The sequence below is a fragment of the Cupressus sempervirens genome, chromosome 5, assembly GCF_028749045.1.
Source record: "Cupressus sempervirens isolate cs-2001-9-10 chromosome 5, ASM2874904v1, whole genome shotgun sequence".
In the NCBI taxonomy this organism is placed as follows: Eukaryota; Viridiplantae; Streptophyta; class Pinopsida; order Cupressales; family Cupressaceae; genus Cupressus; species Cupressus sempervirens.
The window spans coordinates 377,577,499-377,593,768 of NC_143122.1; the positions used below are offsets into that span (position 1 = coordinate 377,577,499).

General features: G+C 36.6%; 1 protein-coding gene across 3 annotated transcripts in view; it reads left to right on the forward strand.

Annotated features, from left to right (window-relative positions):
* LOC149556342 (uncharacterized) overlaps window positions 1–16,270 on the forward strand; it is a 266,842-nt gene that overhangs the window by 65,657 nt on the left and 184,915 nt on the right. For all 3 annotated transcript variants that reach the window (XM_089830610.1, XM_089830611.1, XM_089830609.1), the window contains exon 3: window positions 5,932–6,101. In XM_089830610.1, coding sequence (XP_089686736.1) covers window positions 5,932–6,101 — 170 coding nt within the window. The remainder of the gene's footprint in view (window positions 1–5,931; window positions 6,102–16,270) is intronic.

A 16,270-nucleotide genomic window follows, 5' to 3' on the forward strand; every position in this document is an offset into this window, starting at 1 on the left:
ATGGTTTCGTCAACCTTCAGTGATCTTGATCATATTGATTCGGAGGGAGATGTTGTGATGGAATCTTTAGCGATCAATAAATTGTAACAGTCAAGAGGATTGTAGTTCATGCAACTATGTGATCTTAATGGGCCTACCCCTTGTGTACATCACAAGAAAGTGGTGACTTCAATTGAACCATCTACGATAAATGATAAATGAAACTTGACGTATGAGTTGTAGACTCATTCAAATGGCACAATCATATTCAATCAACATATTGGCATATTGTGGATGAGTTTTGTCTGCTTATACTATTAAGCTAAAATGGACGAAAAGAGAAAGTTGGAATGTAGGAAGGAGTTGTCATATTTGATACAAAATTGTTCAACAATTTAAGAATGAGTGGAAATTTGACATTGTGGTGGAATAAAAGTCAATGTTTCATTCCTACTTGAACCTTATTTAGTGTGGAGATGTTCCATTCTCAAACACTAAAAAGACAATTTCTGAATCTTCATGTGCAGATAAGTATTATTATTTATGACATTTATCTCTCTCTTATTTGTAATTTCTATACATGCTATAAAGGTTATTTGCCTTGATCTTTTCCTTGATGTTCTTATAGGAAAAGAAAGTTGGTACTTTACTACCTAATATTGTGCAAATTCAATCTAGTTATAGTAGCTCCAAAGACCCCAATGATCAAGATGGATAAAAAAAGGCTCTTGAAGAAAACATCTTTGATAATTGAGATTATGAGATTCTTCTACGTTAAGAGGGAGTATGACACTTCTTCTAAAGAAATGTAGGAGAAGATTGATACTCATAGGTAGTCTAGAAATACATGTGGGTGACTGCATGATGTTGATAGGCCTACTCCTATGTATATCATGAGGAAGTGATGACTTATCACTAGGAAATTAGAAAATTGATATCAGATTCAAAGTGAGTTCAACAAGCATCCTTGGGTAAAGAGAGTTTTTGAGGAAGTAACTAGAGGACCTAACTTCCCATGATCAATGTTCAGAGGGAGAAATTTTGAGATGCAATTCCTTGTGGATGATATCTTCTCTATGAGGAGAAGTTCTAAGAGAAATTCTTTATAATGCACTCTCCTCTATGAGAGAGAAGTACGAGGTGAAAGCCCTTTGTTCAATCCTCAAGTAGCAGTTATGGTGGGTCCACCCTCTGAATTGGTTCAGGGTGGATATCATGTGAGTTACTACATGATGTTATAATTATGTCATGAAAGATGACAATTTTTTATTCATGTATATATTTAGAGGAGAGTTATTGAAAGGTGATGATCTTATCAATAATTGGACATGTTATCATAACAGACTACATTAAGTTGTCCCGGTGTGCCAAAAGTGATGATAACGAACATAAGGTAACTATTGTAAAGTGACGATCTTATCAATAGTAGACCTATCATGGTTATTAGGCCGGATCTTGCCGGACACCATGAAAATTATTGGTGTCATTGTTATTAGGCTAGATTTTGCTGGACACATTGATATCCATCATGGTTATTAAGCCGGATCTTGTCGGTTACCATGAAAATTATTGGTGTCATTGTTATTAGGCAATATTTTTCCGGACGCATTGATATCCATCATGGTTATTAGGCCGGATTTTGCCGGACACCATGAAAATCATTTGTTATGGTTTTTTAGGCCAGATCTTGCCGGGCACCATAACTTAAATCTATCATAGACCACACTTAAGGTGACATTTATTCTTGTATTATATTTGCTTCAATTCCCTCTTTGCAAAAGAGGGAGTGTTGAGCGATTTAGCCTTATAGTAAATTGAAGTAAATTCCATATGTTAAAATATGTTAATATGTGTGTGTATGTGTGTGTGTGTGTGTGTTGATGGATTCATGTTGATATCCTTAATATGTCATTCTAGGAATATCTCTTCATATACTCAAGAGCATAATGTGTTATATATCAATCTTCCCTAACTAAAAGGGAGTGTTAAGTTTGTAGTTATAGTTAGATTGATTCAATCATGAGATTCATTGTTGTTGGTAAATCATCATTTAGTTATATACTATATATATACTTATTATATATATATGGTTATATATTATATATTATTGTTAATATGTTATTTATATCTAATGATGATTAAGCACACGAAACATGTCTCTTCACGAGACTTGTCTCTTCCTCTCATATTTTGACATAGTGCAAGGCAGGAGAATCCCCAAAGGAGATGTCCTAGCCCCGAACAAATAACCACACATCAGAAACACAATACAAGATACACAATCTAATACCAAATTACAACTCTTTATTCATAGATATAACTGATTACATGCAATGTGCTAGGCTGTAAGGCCTTCCCGGTTATGGCCAAATACAAAGCAAGTAATAGTTTTGCGAGATCCCTCAAGATCCAATCCAAAACCTAGCTAGTCCAAATCCACACTTTGGTAGAAACCTTTAAGATCTCAACTTGTGCTCACAAGCCACCAAGCAATCTCCTTGTTTCTAAACCGCAACCACTTGCTCTTCTCCAAACTCGTAACTCCACTACAATCCTGTTGTAAATGTCCTCACATTCGGTGCTTTGTCCACAGACTTAGGAAAACTCGCTCTTCAGCTACTCTCCAGACTCAATCCTCTGAAATGAATGAATCACTCCACGAATGAATGCCTAAAAGACTCCACAAGACCCCCCACTTATACCCAACTAAGCCACAAGTCGGCCTAGCAGTTACAAATTAAAATAAATCCCTCATATTAAATATATGTTGAGCCACAAGTCGGTCACAACACAAATTAAATGCCAAAAGTCGGCTCACAGACAACTCGGCACCAATAGAAACCAAGACCAAGCCGAGCACTAGTAAAACCAAGCTTCGCCGAGCTCCCACAAGCATTGCCGAGTGCAACAGACCATGCCGAGCTCCATAGACCATTCCGAGCTCCCAAATCATGCTGAACTCGAAGACCATGTCAAGCACTAGTCCTTCTTCAACTGAGTATCAGTCCAAGCACCCTCCAAAGCAACTACTGAGCCTCCTTCCATGAACTCCAAAGTAGTCACCGAGCAAACCCAAGATGCTCCTGCATCAGACTCCCCAGGTAAATAGAAAAGTTTGTCCCACACTTTGATGCTCAAAGAAAGATCAACAACTGTCTTGATCTTCACAAAGGCTTCCACTCCAACAGGGACAAGAAAACCAATCTGCACATCATCCACATCTGCATCCTTCTGTCAATCACTAGAATCTCAACCATCCAATCAGCATGCTCACTCTTTGGAACAAACTGAACATAATGCTTCAATATTAAATCCTCATCCACAACAGCAACTAGTGAATCCACACCAGCAATCTCATTGCTCACAAAAAGATGCTCTGCAACACATAACTCACCACCAACAACAACCGAATCATCCACGACCAAGTGCTCTGCAATCTCCTTCTCAGACTCAACCAACTGATCATGAAAACCATCTCCATCCCAACGTCAACAAGGTTAGAAATATCCTCAGCAACAACCTCAAGTTGCTCTGCAGGTTTTGTATCAGACTCTACAAATTGATCAACAAAATCGACCTCTTCCACCTCGACCTTGTTATGCCATCTTTTCTCACGAACAAGTCTCTTAATTGGCCAGACAACTTTCTTCTAGATCAATAGACTCCAACTCCACAAACATCCATAGAATGGCTTCCTCACCCCGTCCATAACTCGATCAACCAAGCTAGCTTCAAACCGAGCAGACATCTCAGAAAACCTCCTCTCCACCACATCACGGAGATTCGCAATCATCTCAGGGTCCAATCCTCTTGGAGCCATCTCCCAAGATCTTTGTAAACCGTCTGCAACAAATCCTTCCTAGGCTCCTTGTGACATAATCTAAATTGTTTGCAAGTCAGATCCCAACTTGCCACCTCACATGAACAATCAGAAACCAAATCACAAGTTTAGGAACACGGATCTAAAATACACAAACTCTCTATGATCATGCCTCAACAATATCAGTCTTCCATCTTCGCATCCATTGATCCATCTGCAAGGCCTTTGTAATTCACAAGTTAGAACCATGATTTGCCACCTCACAACCAAGAGATCTAGGACTCCAGAAAGAAAAAAATCCACCACCAGATCAAGATCCTCTCAGATCTACTTCTCCAACCCAAGTCCTGGTGCAAACTGCGTCAACTTCGGCGATCTATCTACACACTTAGGAACAACCTTCGCTCTGATAACACTTAACGCAGTGCAAGGCTGGAGAATCCCCAAAGGAGATGTCCTAGGCCCCCACAAATAACCACACAACGGAAACACAATACAAAATACACAATTTGATACCAAATCACAACTCTTTATTCATAGATATAACTGATTACGTGCATTGTGCCAGGTTGTAAGGCCTTCTCGGTTACGGCCAAATACAAAGCAAGTAATAGTTCTGCGAGATCCCTCAAGATCCAATTAAAACCCTAGCTAGTCTAGATCCACACTCTGGTAGAAACCTCTGAGATCTCAACTTGTGCTCGCAAGCCACCAAGCAATCTCCTTGTTTCTAAACCGTAGCCACTAGCTCTTCTCCAAACTTGCAACTCCACCACAGTCCTATTGTAAACTGCCTCACATTCAACACTCTGTCCACAGACTCAGGAAAACTTGCTCTTCAACTACTCTCTAGACTTGCTCCTCTGAAATGAATGAATCATTCCACGAATGAATGCTTGAAACACTCCACAAGAACCCCTACTTATACCCAACTAAGCCACAACTCGGCCTAGGAATTACAAATTAAAATAAACCCCTCATATTAAATATATGTTGAGCCACAAGTCGGCCACAACACAAATTAAATACCCATACATAAATTAAATGCCAAAAGCTGGCTCACAGACAACTCGGCACCAATAGAAACCAAGACCAAGATAAGCACCAGTAAAACCAAGCCTCGCCGAGCTCCCACAAGCATTGCTGAGTTCCAATGCATGCCGAGTGCAACAAACCATGCGGAGCTCCAAGAGCATGCTGAGCTCCCAGAGCATGCCAAGCACCAGTCCTTCTTTGACCGAGTATTAGTCCAAGCACCCTCCAAAGCAACTACTGAGCCTCCTCCCATGAACTCCAAAGTAGTTAACGAACAAACCCAAGATGCTCCTGCATCATATTTATAAGTCATTCAATATGCATTTGGAAAACAATCAATTACAATGGCAATTGTTAGTACATTTGTAGAGATGTAAGAATTTAACAAATTTTATTACTATTTTTTATTGCTAAGTCCTATTTAAAAAGGGGACATTACATGTTTGCTTAGTGTTGTATGTTTGGAGGGGTAGTCAGTCATTGTTTCCTACCTTCTTACTGCTCTACCGATATTACTTACACTCTCATTGAAAATGATAGATATTGCTATTTGAACTAATTTGGTTTCACTTGTAGAAGCTGGTTGTGTTATGATTCTGGGAAAATCCCAACAATTTATTCTTCTAGTGATTTGATGTATTGGAAAAAGTGTTTTTATATAAGCAAAACATGATAAACATGTGCTAGTAAAAGAGATAGAAGTCTGTGTCATCTAAGGAACTAAAAACTCATAAATACAACACTCTTTTCAACAATAAACAAGATGAGGTCTAGAAATTTGTGGATTTCCACTATATTTACTAGGCCATTAAATGCATGCTAGTGGATGTTGTTGACTTTTATAATGAGAGTGCAACTTTTATTTGTGCTGCAAGTTATGAGACTATTCAAGATTCTCAACTCATGGATGTTCTAGATGATTGTGAAGCATTTTCATGGCTTGATCAAATTTTCAATGCTTTCATGTAACTGTTTTGCATTAATGGTTTGATTTTTTAATTACTTAAGATAGATGGAAAAAGTTACTTAGTTCCTATTAGTTAGTGGAGTTTTACATGATACTACCATTGTATTACTAATGCTAATATTATGAATAGGTAAAAGCCTTCTTCCAAAAGTAGATGAGTCAAACTGTGTAACAGATGCAAATGCTATGGACATTGCTATTCTATCTAATGGGCCAGGTGAATTGATAACGTGGGTAAAACCTACTGTACATGCTTTGAAGCAATACTTCAGCAAGAAAGGATCAAATTTACGCATCTCGGTATGCATTTTATCTATAAACATACACAGTTATATGATCTAATATATGAGAAATTTGGCCGGTAACAGGAACATCTGTATTCACATAGTATCATATGAGTATTTCATAAATGATTAAAAGGATTTGAATAGGCATGCAAGCCACTTCCTGCAATTTTGTGATGTTGTCCGTCTGGCATTGTAATCACTTTTAATTATTGTTAACTTGTGACACATGTTAATTAGTCTTATATATATATATATATATATATATATATATATATATATATATATATATATATATATAGCAGCTCCATTCATATGATTTTTTTTAACACTTTAACTGTGAGCATGTTGATTTAAATGATCGTCTACTGTTCATTGTTTGATTCTCATTTCATTGAATTAGAAATTTCTCCTTTGCTCTTTCATAACTCAATAATAATGCACCATGAAGGGGAATAGCTGATTATTTTGTTGGGCTTACATATTTCAATTACATATTTTCTGTGATTATCATTAAGTTTAACAGCTTAACCAATAACATACTGGATATATTATCATCTTCTATTCTACTGTGTGCTTCCCCTTAGTACATCACATATTATGTCACTCAAGTGTCTAATGTAATTTTTCAATATACTTGTTAGTTTAGTTTTTTTTCAGGATAATCTGATGTATACGTAGGATTGCTATTTATCATCCCCTGTTTATAATTGTACAATAATTTGCACCTTATGGATCTCAGTTCACTGCATATGATTGTTTTCGTTTTTATAACTTGTGTTTTATTGCATACATTAGTTTATCAATAAACCTACCCTTCTCCTTATAGTCTTATATTAAATATTTGTAACTTCTCACCTAAGTGGAAGTGCAGAGTAACTATACCCAGAGGATCTCCCCCAACTAACTGCACTGAAGTCTCCAAGTGCTCGCAATCAAACTGTCCATCCAAAGACAGGTCAACATAAACAGCATGAAAAAATTAGGACAGCTGTAAACTATCTGAAATCTCACTGAATGCATAGGAGTGATGAGTATAGGAGTATCTGAAAAGCTATCTCCTATGATCAAATTACCTGCAACATCAGTCCTCAACCATGGACTACTCATCTGTTGCAGTGATGAAACCATCCAACTCATGTACACATCAGAATAGCAACTCATGTACCTTCATCAGAACATGGGCAGCAGTACTAACTTTGGAAATTGACACCACATTCCTATCCTAAGGCAATGCCTTAATGCTAGGCATTGCATCTGAGTCTCATATCTTTCAATCAATTCCGTTCTCATCATTGGAGTTAGAAAGAACTCCCTCATTCAACTCAAGATTGGATTATGAAAAGTCCAATCAGCACTCATCTCAAAGAGTGGGTTATCAATTAGCTGAAGATCAACAATATCCTTATGCTCCACCATGTCAACCTATTGACCCAAGCTCCTAATTTCAGATTTTATGGGACTGTGCAAGTTCAAAATCTTCTTGAATGCAATCAAGCTTCTCCATTTCCTGACGATCTCTTTAGCCATTCCTCTGTTCTGCTCTCTTAAATGTTTGGCCTCATACCACTAATCATTTGCTTCAATAAGTGCCTCTTGGATACTTTTTAAAGAAAGCCTAGTGGAACCAAGCTCAATGATGAGATCACTAGCCTCTCTCCTTAGCTGCTTAGTCAAAGATCCCTATTGTTGGTTCCCAAAACCACAAATGGGAAATCTAAGAGCTTTACCACTTCTCCAATAGGATTACTCAATCAGTTTTGGCCAACAAATGAGAATAACCTCAATTCCCCTACACTTTAGGCTTTGCTAAACCTAGTTGGGTAAGCCTTTCTTGAACCCTAATTGCTTGGTTCAAAGATTTTCTGTAGTGAATTAAAACTTTGTGAATTCTTGAAGTTGGCAAAATCTCTAAACTTGATAAAATTAAAGTCGAATGCTTGAAATGATTAAATGTTTGTATGAGGTTTTATCAATAATTGAGTTGATACTTGCAAGGAGATACAGAAAAGAACTGCTGACTTCAACCATAAATCCAATAATTGTATTTCAATGATTTCAAAGACTAGTGCCTTGTTTATTCGGGCAATAGAGTCTACGACAATGAAGATTATGATGTACAACTTTATGAGATAATATACTTAAAAATATCATCAATTATTCCTGTGCTCTAAATGCAGAAGACAAATCACCTATGCGATTCAATGTTAGTCCAAAAGGATTCTAATTTCTTTCGTGGGAAGTCCAATTAGATAGAGATGAGGAAACACACATATATTTCACACTACCCCTGATCATCAAACAAAGAATGCTATGACAAATCTAACACATAAGCATTGCCTTATTGATCACAAAGGACAAATCCAAATCGTAATTTATTTCTTTGCCTTGAATAAAAACAAGGAACTCTTATTTATTATTACAATAGAATATATCATTTTATATTAAAAGCCATGCCTTCCCATCTGTAGTCTTCCTTACAATGTCTAAATATTTTTTATAAGAATTGTATTGTTTGTTTCTTGCTTATTATCTCGACTCTTCTTATCTCATTCTATTTGTATTATTTCTCCCCCATATTTATATGCCTTTACATGAATAGACGTGTGTCTCTTATTAAGAAGATACACCCCCTTATAGTATAATTAATTACAGATTATACCCTTTGTCACTTTAATTGCACTGTTTAACTTGACTATGGAAATTTCTTTGAATAAATATCACCGATGAGACACCTTCTTTCCTAAATAACACCCATCAAATCCTTTATATTTAAAAAGTTTATAACTAATGCTGTTGAATCCTTCCAAAATCTGGGGTGTCATATTCCTTCTTGCCACTGTTTCAATTTTTTATTCCCAACCATGTCAAAATTGCACTGGGTGCAGGTAAAAGAAATTTGTGTTCATCAACCCTTTCACATATGTGTTCTGAGTGTCTTTGGTGAATAGTTTATTCACTGACGGTACCTGGTGTGGATGTTCGAATTGGTGCCGTTACAATGAATAGGGGTTGCCAGTATCACATGCAGCTCCTTGAGGTCTGACGGCTCCTCCCACCTGTTGGGGATCCTCTGCAAATGCTCTGCCTGTAAAACTGAAGGATTCCCCTCCTACGCATCAGTCTTCACGATCGTCACTTTCTGAAGACAGAACTTTTCAAATCTGTTATTGTCAATGCCATTTTGTGTGATGTTTGTTCAACCTGTGCTATATACTATGCTGTGTATTCTTCTCATCTTTCGTACAGACATTGTCTGTTGTAGTCTCTGTTTACTCATCAAGATTCATTGATAATGCACTCCAGGAGACCTATGAACTTGCTCTGTCTTTCATGAATGATCAATTCCAATCATTGCTTATTTTATTATTACGCTTATGTTGCTGTTTGCAGTCCCCATCATGTATACCAGAACACTCTTCATGCTTGAACCATGTAAATCATGTAGCTGTGTGTATATATTTGATCATCGCTGGCAAATACTTGTTTATGAAGTCACTGCATCATGTGCTTGGCATATCAGTTTGTACACTTTCTCAATATATGCCATTGTTGTTTGTATGTATGCTCACTGAGTATGTTTATTTTAAGGGACTCGAATGTATATTCTAACAGCGCAGTAACTTCCAAGTTTCTCCATTACATTCATATATTCCTGTTCTTAATGAACATACAAATTCTTATCTTATAAAATATAATCACTGAATTATTTTTAATGAATTCAATTTCTGAATGTTTAACATATAATCGATACTTGTCTTTAATATTTTATAGTTGTCTTACTTTTGTCTTTGTTACTATATCTTCACCTCTTTAATTTGCTTGATTTAATGATGAAGCTTTCAGTCTTCTTATAGATGCTGCCATACTCGGATATATGATAGCTGTTGCCAATGTATTCAATCACTACAGATTTATCAAAGCTCTGCAAACAATCAATGCCTATCTTTTCCATTTATGCTTGACTTTTCTTGTCTATGGATTCACTTTGTTACCAGTGCACACAAACATCTGTTTGAACCATATTTGCTGTCAGTTTCGTATTTGATTCAAACTGGAACTGTCACCACAGATGAGTCATGTTATAGTTTATTGTTTTTGGTTTTTGGTGGGCCATCATACTCATGTCTTCATTTTCAATTTTCACTGCTTTTCTTTGTGGACTGTGGGTTGATAGCTGTAGTCTTACAAACTATAGTTTTTATTGGTTCTTGTCATTGTTTGAAACCAAACATATATATTTAAGTTTCGGAACTTTGTGATTACTATGTATTTACTGGTATTCTCTTTCCTGCATGAAGTCTTCATTTTATACTGATTTCATCATTTGTCTTTTCAATCTCATTACCATGTTTGCTGTGTTTTGAATTTGCACTTTGTTTTATACTATGTATGGATTGCTGCTCAATGGATCTTGATTATAACTGATAAAAATTCTCCTTTCTGTACCATGCTATGCATCACCTATCATGCATTAGGGCTTCAACACCTATCATGCATTAAGATGGGAAATTTCCCCAAGACATGGTGCTCTTAAAATTTTCTCAATTGAACGTTCCTTGGTGATTCCTTGCTCTATTCTTGTTTATGGTGTTGCTCTCATGTTTAAAATCGATATTCTAATGTCTTAGGTGATGATAAAACTTGAGAGACTCAATGTGGGGAAATTTCCGAAGATGGTAAATTTCCATAGGAGGGAAATTTTCAAAGATGAGAAATTTTCCCAAGGGGGAAAGTCTTTGGAAAATTATCAATTTCTTCCCCTCATTGTTCTAACATTGCAATGCTTAAGTTGCCACCAAATAAAGCCCTCCTAAAGCATTTGCTCTTCATCTTGCCCAAAGGAGGAGTCTTGAGATTTTTGGGAGAACTAAGGAGGTAGGGATATTTACTAAGATGGAAAATTTCCCCACGATCTGGTTCTCTTACAAACTTTGTCAAACATGCAAACCATTCTCTGCCGGACTAAAATTCCACATTCCACTTGGACTTAGGCCACGAAAATTCCTCTAATTGGCAACAAAGTGCCCACACAAACTCGAGACTAAAATTGCTTCTTGTTAGTGAACAGATTGTCCTTCGAGAAAATGTGTGCAAATCTGACCCTGAATGCCCAAATGAAAGGACAAATCAACACCAACAGTTGGACAGGCTATCATGGAATTGATAACCTTCCTCTGAATTTTATCGGGTAGAGCTCCCCGTATGAGATATTCAATGAATCAAATGTGAATGCTTTTATCGGAAAGCATAAAAGGATATCAAACATCTACTCGTAAATACATCGTAGATGCAAAAACCTATACTACTGCATGAAAAGAAAGTAAAGAACAGCAGATGACACAAAGTACATTTGCTGAACACTGCATTGTGTAATGAAACGAAACCATGTCTTCCATCTTCTTGAGGGAGTTAAAATCAGAGCTTTGAAGGATATTTTGAAATGATAACGTAATAAAGAAACAATGATATCGGACTGTAATTTCAGAGAAAACTGAAAATGACTCAAAGTTCGTAATCAGTGGAAGGAAAAATACATTATAACCAAAGTTTAATGTGTTTAACCTCCAATCTCCCTTCCCTAACTGTAAAAGACCACAAAGACTCTTTTACACATTACAATCTAACCATTATTCAAAGAAAACATAAACTTTTTCCACAATATTACATCAAACACCAAAATTTTATCTTCATCTCAGACACAGTTCTGAAAAAAAAGAAAAATCTGCCCATGCTTTGTCTTTCACAGTCTCTCAAGAAAATGAAACAATTTTGCAAAATCCCCTCCCTTCCTGGAGCACACAGTCTGCAGTCTGGAAGTAGGAAGAATTGGAACCCCTCGCCTTGTTGCCGCTGATCTATTTGTACTTTCATTCCCTGTGACTTTTCAATTTCTCAACTAAATCTTGGAAAAGACTTTATGAATTCTCCCCCTTTCTTGTTTTAATATTTTACTCTTCCGCTGGCACCATCTTTTTAGATAACAAGGTATGATGCGTTTTTATCCTTTTCTTGATTCTCAAATATAAGTATTTCTTTAAAGTTTATAACTACTTTCTATATGGTATCACTTAAAGTAGGCCTTTATTATTTTCTGCACTATGCTTTAAACATATGTGCTGCATGGAAAATATGAATTAAAGCTCCACACGCACGCACGCACGCACGCACGCCCGCTCGCAGGTAGGCAGAGAGAGAGATATATATATATATATATATATATATATATATATATATATATATATATATATATATATATATATATATATCTTTGATCTGTTTCACTCCATTTTTTAGTTAAACTCGACGAAGCTCGCATCTTCATTTTCCAACTCATCATATTAATGTGCCACGACAGATGGATACATCTGCTCTACGGTCTTCACGCTTCATAGTTCCCAGTTTGAACATAACCTTCAAAGACCAACTGTTACCGTCTCTTGTGTTGATCATTCCTTATGGTAAACCAATGGTGCGTAATTGGGAACCCACATATTATTATTTTTTGATATGCTGTAGAGTTTCCTCCTTTGATATATGACAAAGTACTTTAGCATCGGTACCACAGTAGCCTTTTGCACGATCCTTTGAAACGGCTTCTATTGGAACATCTGCCGCCAGCTTGCTTGTAATATTTTGAGTGTTAGATATTGAAGGATATATAATTTCATTTAATACTTCCTTCTTTTCCACATATGCAGTTAAGCATTCCGTTACAGCTTGAAGTATTCCATTTGAAATGATGCGAGAGCCAGAGAGAAATGCGCCTAAGCACACGGGTTAATTAAAGCAAATGCATGAACCATTCGCTGCCATCTCTCACAGTGGTATATCAGGTTTAAAAAAAGATTTCATATTGATTTCGGGGCGTATGCACTCCCTAGTACAGTTTGGGAATTAGGTCGAATAGCTCTACTAAAGACTCGAATATATCCTTTGACACTTCTTCAAGATTGGGAATCATGTACTCCATTGGCTCCAAATTCCTCCATTACGCAGAATCACCCTTTACGCATACACATCTTATATTGTACCTACCAGGGATCAATCGGGTGCTTTGATCCATTACTTTGCATAATCTAAACTACTAGTGGTGTGAACATATACTTGGAGGCCGGCTTTTCTTTACTGTCGCTTAACATATATATACCTATGCAATCCAGATTTGCATAAACGGTTTCTCACCACTTATGTCAAGTTGAGGATTCACGACAGGCACTCAACCCTTCATCAGGTGAATTAAACTTCGACTTGGCTATAACAAAGACCAACCATCACCTACATTCGAAATATTAACCTTAAGTTTGATCTCAAGTGCCACCAACCTTCGAAAGGAACTTGGTTTTCATTAGAACACGTTATGCTTCAAAAAAAATTCCAATAATGAGATTCGGGCTTCATAATATCTGTATCCCCACGGGATTGACCTGCGAGTTTCACTGCCCTCCTTGTGTATAATTCAGTCTCACATTCCATCATGCGCATGAGTCTTTGTTTTCCACTTAGAATGCTGCGGTTTCGTGATCCAGCTATTCACCTCCGCATCATTCTTTGGGATGATTATGAGCTTCTGTAGGTACCCATAGCTGTGCATGTATTTGCAATATAATTCCATTCATTATATATCCCTCACATCGTATGAAAATCTTGTGAAAAGCTTGTGAAACCGCGGCTTCCAATATGTAAAGGCGCTTGAATTCCCATTAACATCTATTTTGTCACCTTCCGTGATAAAAATGTCTTACATTGCCTTCTATTTTGGTGAGTCCATCAAATTGACACGAGCTTATATCACATTATTGGTCTGCACCCTTGTATCTAAACCATTTATTTCTTCATCACTTAATAAAACGGCTTCAGATCTTCCATCATGATTGAAGAAATCAATAAAATACTGAATAAGGCCGAACATTGCATTTGGAGACCACCATATCATCTAAATACTGAGATTACCAAGCCCCTAAACTGAATTCTAAGTTTGTAAAACTTCTTATGTAGACTGTTATCGAAAATGACAGGTTCTATGCTTTTGAAGTTTTGTGATTGAACCCATCAAAATAGATATTCATCTTGATCCGCACTTCTGCATCTTTTGAAACTGTTATGCTGACTGAAATTGAATTATAAGTAGTGACTGGATTTGAGTACTAAGCTGAACACAAATTTTGGACCCTTCTGAATTAACCAATCTGCATTTTCGAACCCATTTGAACTGTCAAACCGCTTTGAACTACTTCAAACTTCAGTTCCAAGTGGTTCAACAACTTTGCACTTGAAGTTATAAAACCATGATCATATTGGGTGCTAACACTTTCCAATGAGCCAAAATTCCTTAAACTCACCCTAGACTTGGAGGCTTGAAAAAATGTTGTTTGCTAAAACCGCCTAAGCCAAAGATTCGTACTTGCTAAAGAAAAAAGAGGGGGCCCCCATTTGTAATGGGGCAATGGTGTGAAAACCACACAACACAACTGTTCCTTTTCAGAATGCATCTTGTTAGGAATGTTTATAACTTGTGAGGATTACAAAAGCTTGTGAAAGCTACCTTTTTAGAGGATTGATAAAACTTATTACTGAAGCTTTCCTTGTTAAGAGCTTGTAACTAGATGCACTGGTGAGAAAGAAATCTAAGTGAATGATCTAAGATTAACACTATCTTGCCTTGTAGATCCCTGTGACGTCTCTTTGAAGATGCACAAATCTTCTTTCTTTCTCTTTCTTTCCTCGTGAACTTCGCCAGTTCACTTTTGCCCTGTTGTTCTTAACACATGAATGATCTAAGATTAACACTATCTTGCCTTGTAGATCTCTATGACGTCTCTTTTAAGATGCACAAATCTTCTTTCTTTCTCTTGCGTGCTTTGTGAACTTCACCAGTTCACTTCTGCCTTGTTCTTAACACAACCTGTCTTTTGTTCCACTTTCTTCTCTACCACTATGATCTCCTTCTCTAGCTGGCACACTCAATATGAGAAACACCTTGAACATCCACAACAACAACAACTTCAATAATTCAGTCTAAGTGTCCTTGTAAACTTTACAATGTCTGGGTGCTATTACCCAAAACAAAATCCCATTCAAATTCAATATATTTCAAATATGAATTGCATACTTAGCTATTCACATAAAACCCGTGACACCTACTGGTAGGGGTCTAGACTGGTGGACTTGCTAGTCTCTCCGTGTGTCTATATGTAGACTCTGTCCTTGAGTCCTTCCACCGCTTCAACATGTATATCTTCTCATCCCTCTTTCTGGTTGTCCTTTTGTTCTATTACATGCTTGGTGACCCTTTGTCATCGATCCTTTGTTTACTTGTTTGCTTTGCCTACTTGCTTGTCGTGACTTCGAGTGAGTCAGTAAACACATTTTAACTGATACACCTTTCTATAGGTGGTTGCTCCTATTTTGCAACTCTTTGATTCTCCCAACTCTTTAATACCCAAAATGATAAACAATAAACAAATTCCATGACGACTATACTATTCATTGACTTACCATTAAAAACTAAATTACAAGGAAATGGAAGTAACGACAATAGGTTTGTTAATTGATGAGTAAGCACAGGTCATGTCTGCTCAAGTAGGCGTATAGATATAAAAGATCATCTTTGTGAATTAGAGGAGGATATGGAAGAAATAAAGAAAACATAATTGACACTTCTAATAATTGTTTAATCGAAAAGAATCATCCAGGTAGGGGATATGACTAGCAGCCGCATTAGAAAAGAAGGTCGAACAGGAAGCTAACCTTCTAGATAAACGACGAACAATTGACAATGGGAGCAAGCAAATGATAAGTATACATATATAATTTGGAGGTACTTCCTTCGGATTGAAGCAGAGGGTGTATGGTTAAAAGAGATAAGATCCCCTAAGAACAAAAATTTGACTAATCTTCATGCCACATTGCTGGTCCCTTCCCTTCTTTTGTTCGAGTTATGGATTCTGTTATTAGTCTTAATATCTAAAATGTTATTATTAAATATCCATTCTTTGAAATATTAGTGTGATTGAGATGTGTATTGTATGCCACCCTTGTTATCACTTAAATCCCATATAGCATCAAAATCCCCTCCAAAAATATAATTCCTATTAATATTTGTATAAAAAAATTCTCCTATTTCAGTCCAATTGTTCTTTTTAGTGCTGGTATTGATTGGACCATAAATGTACCTATTGCCCT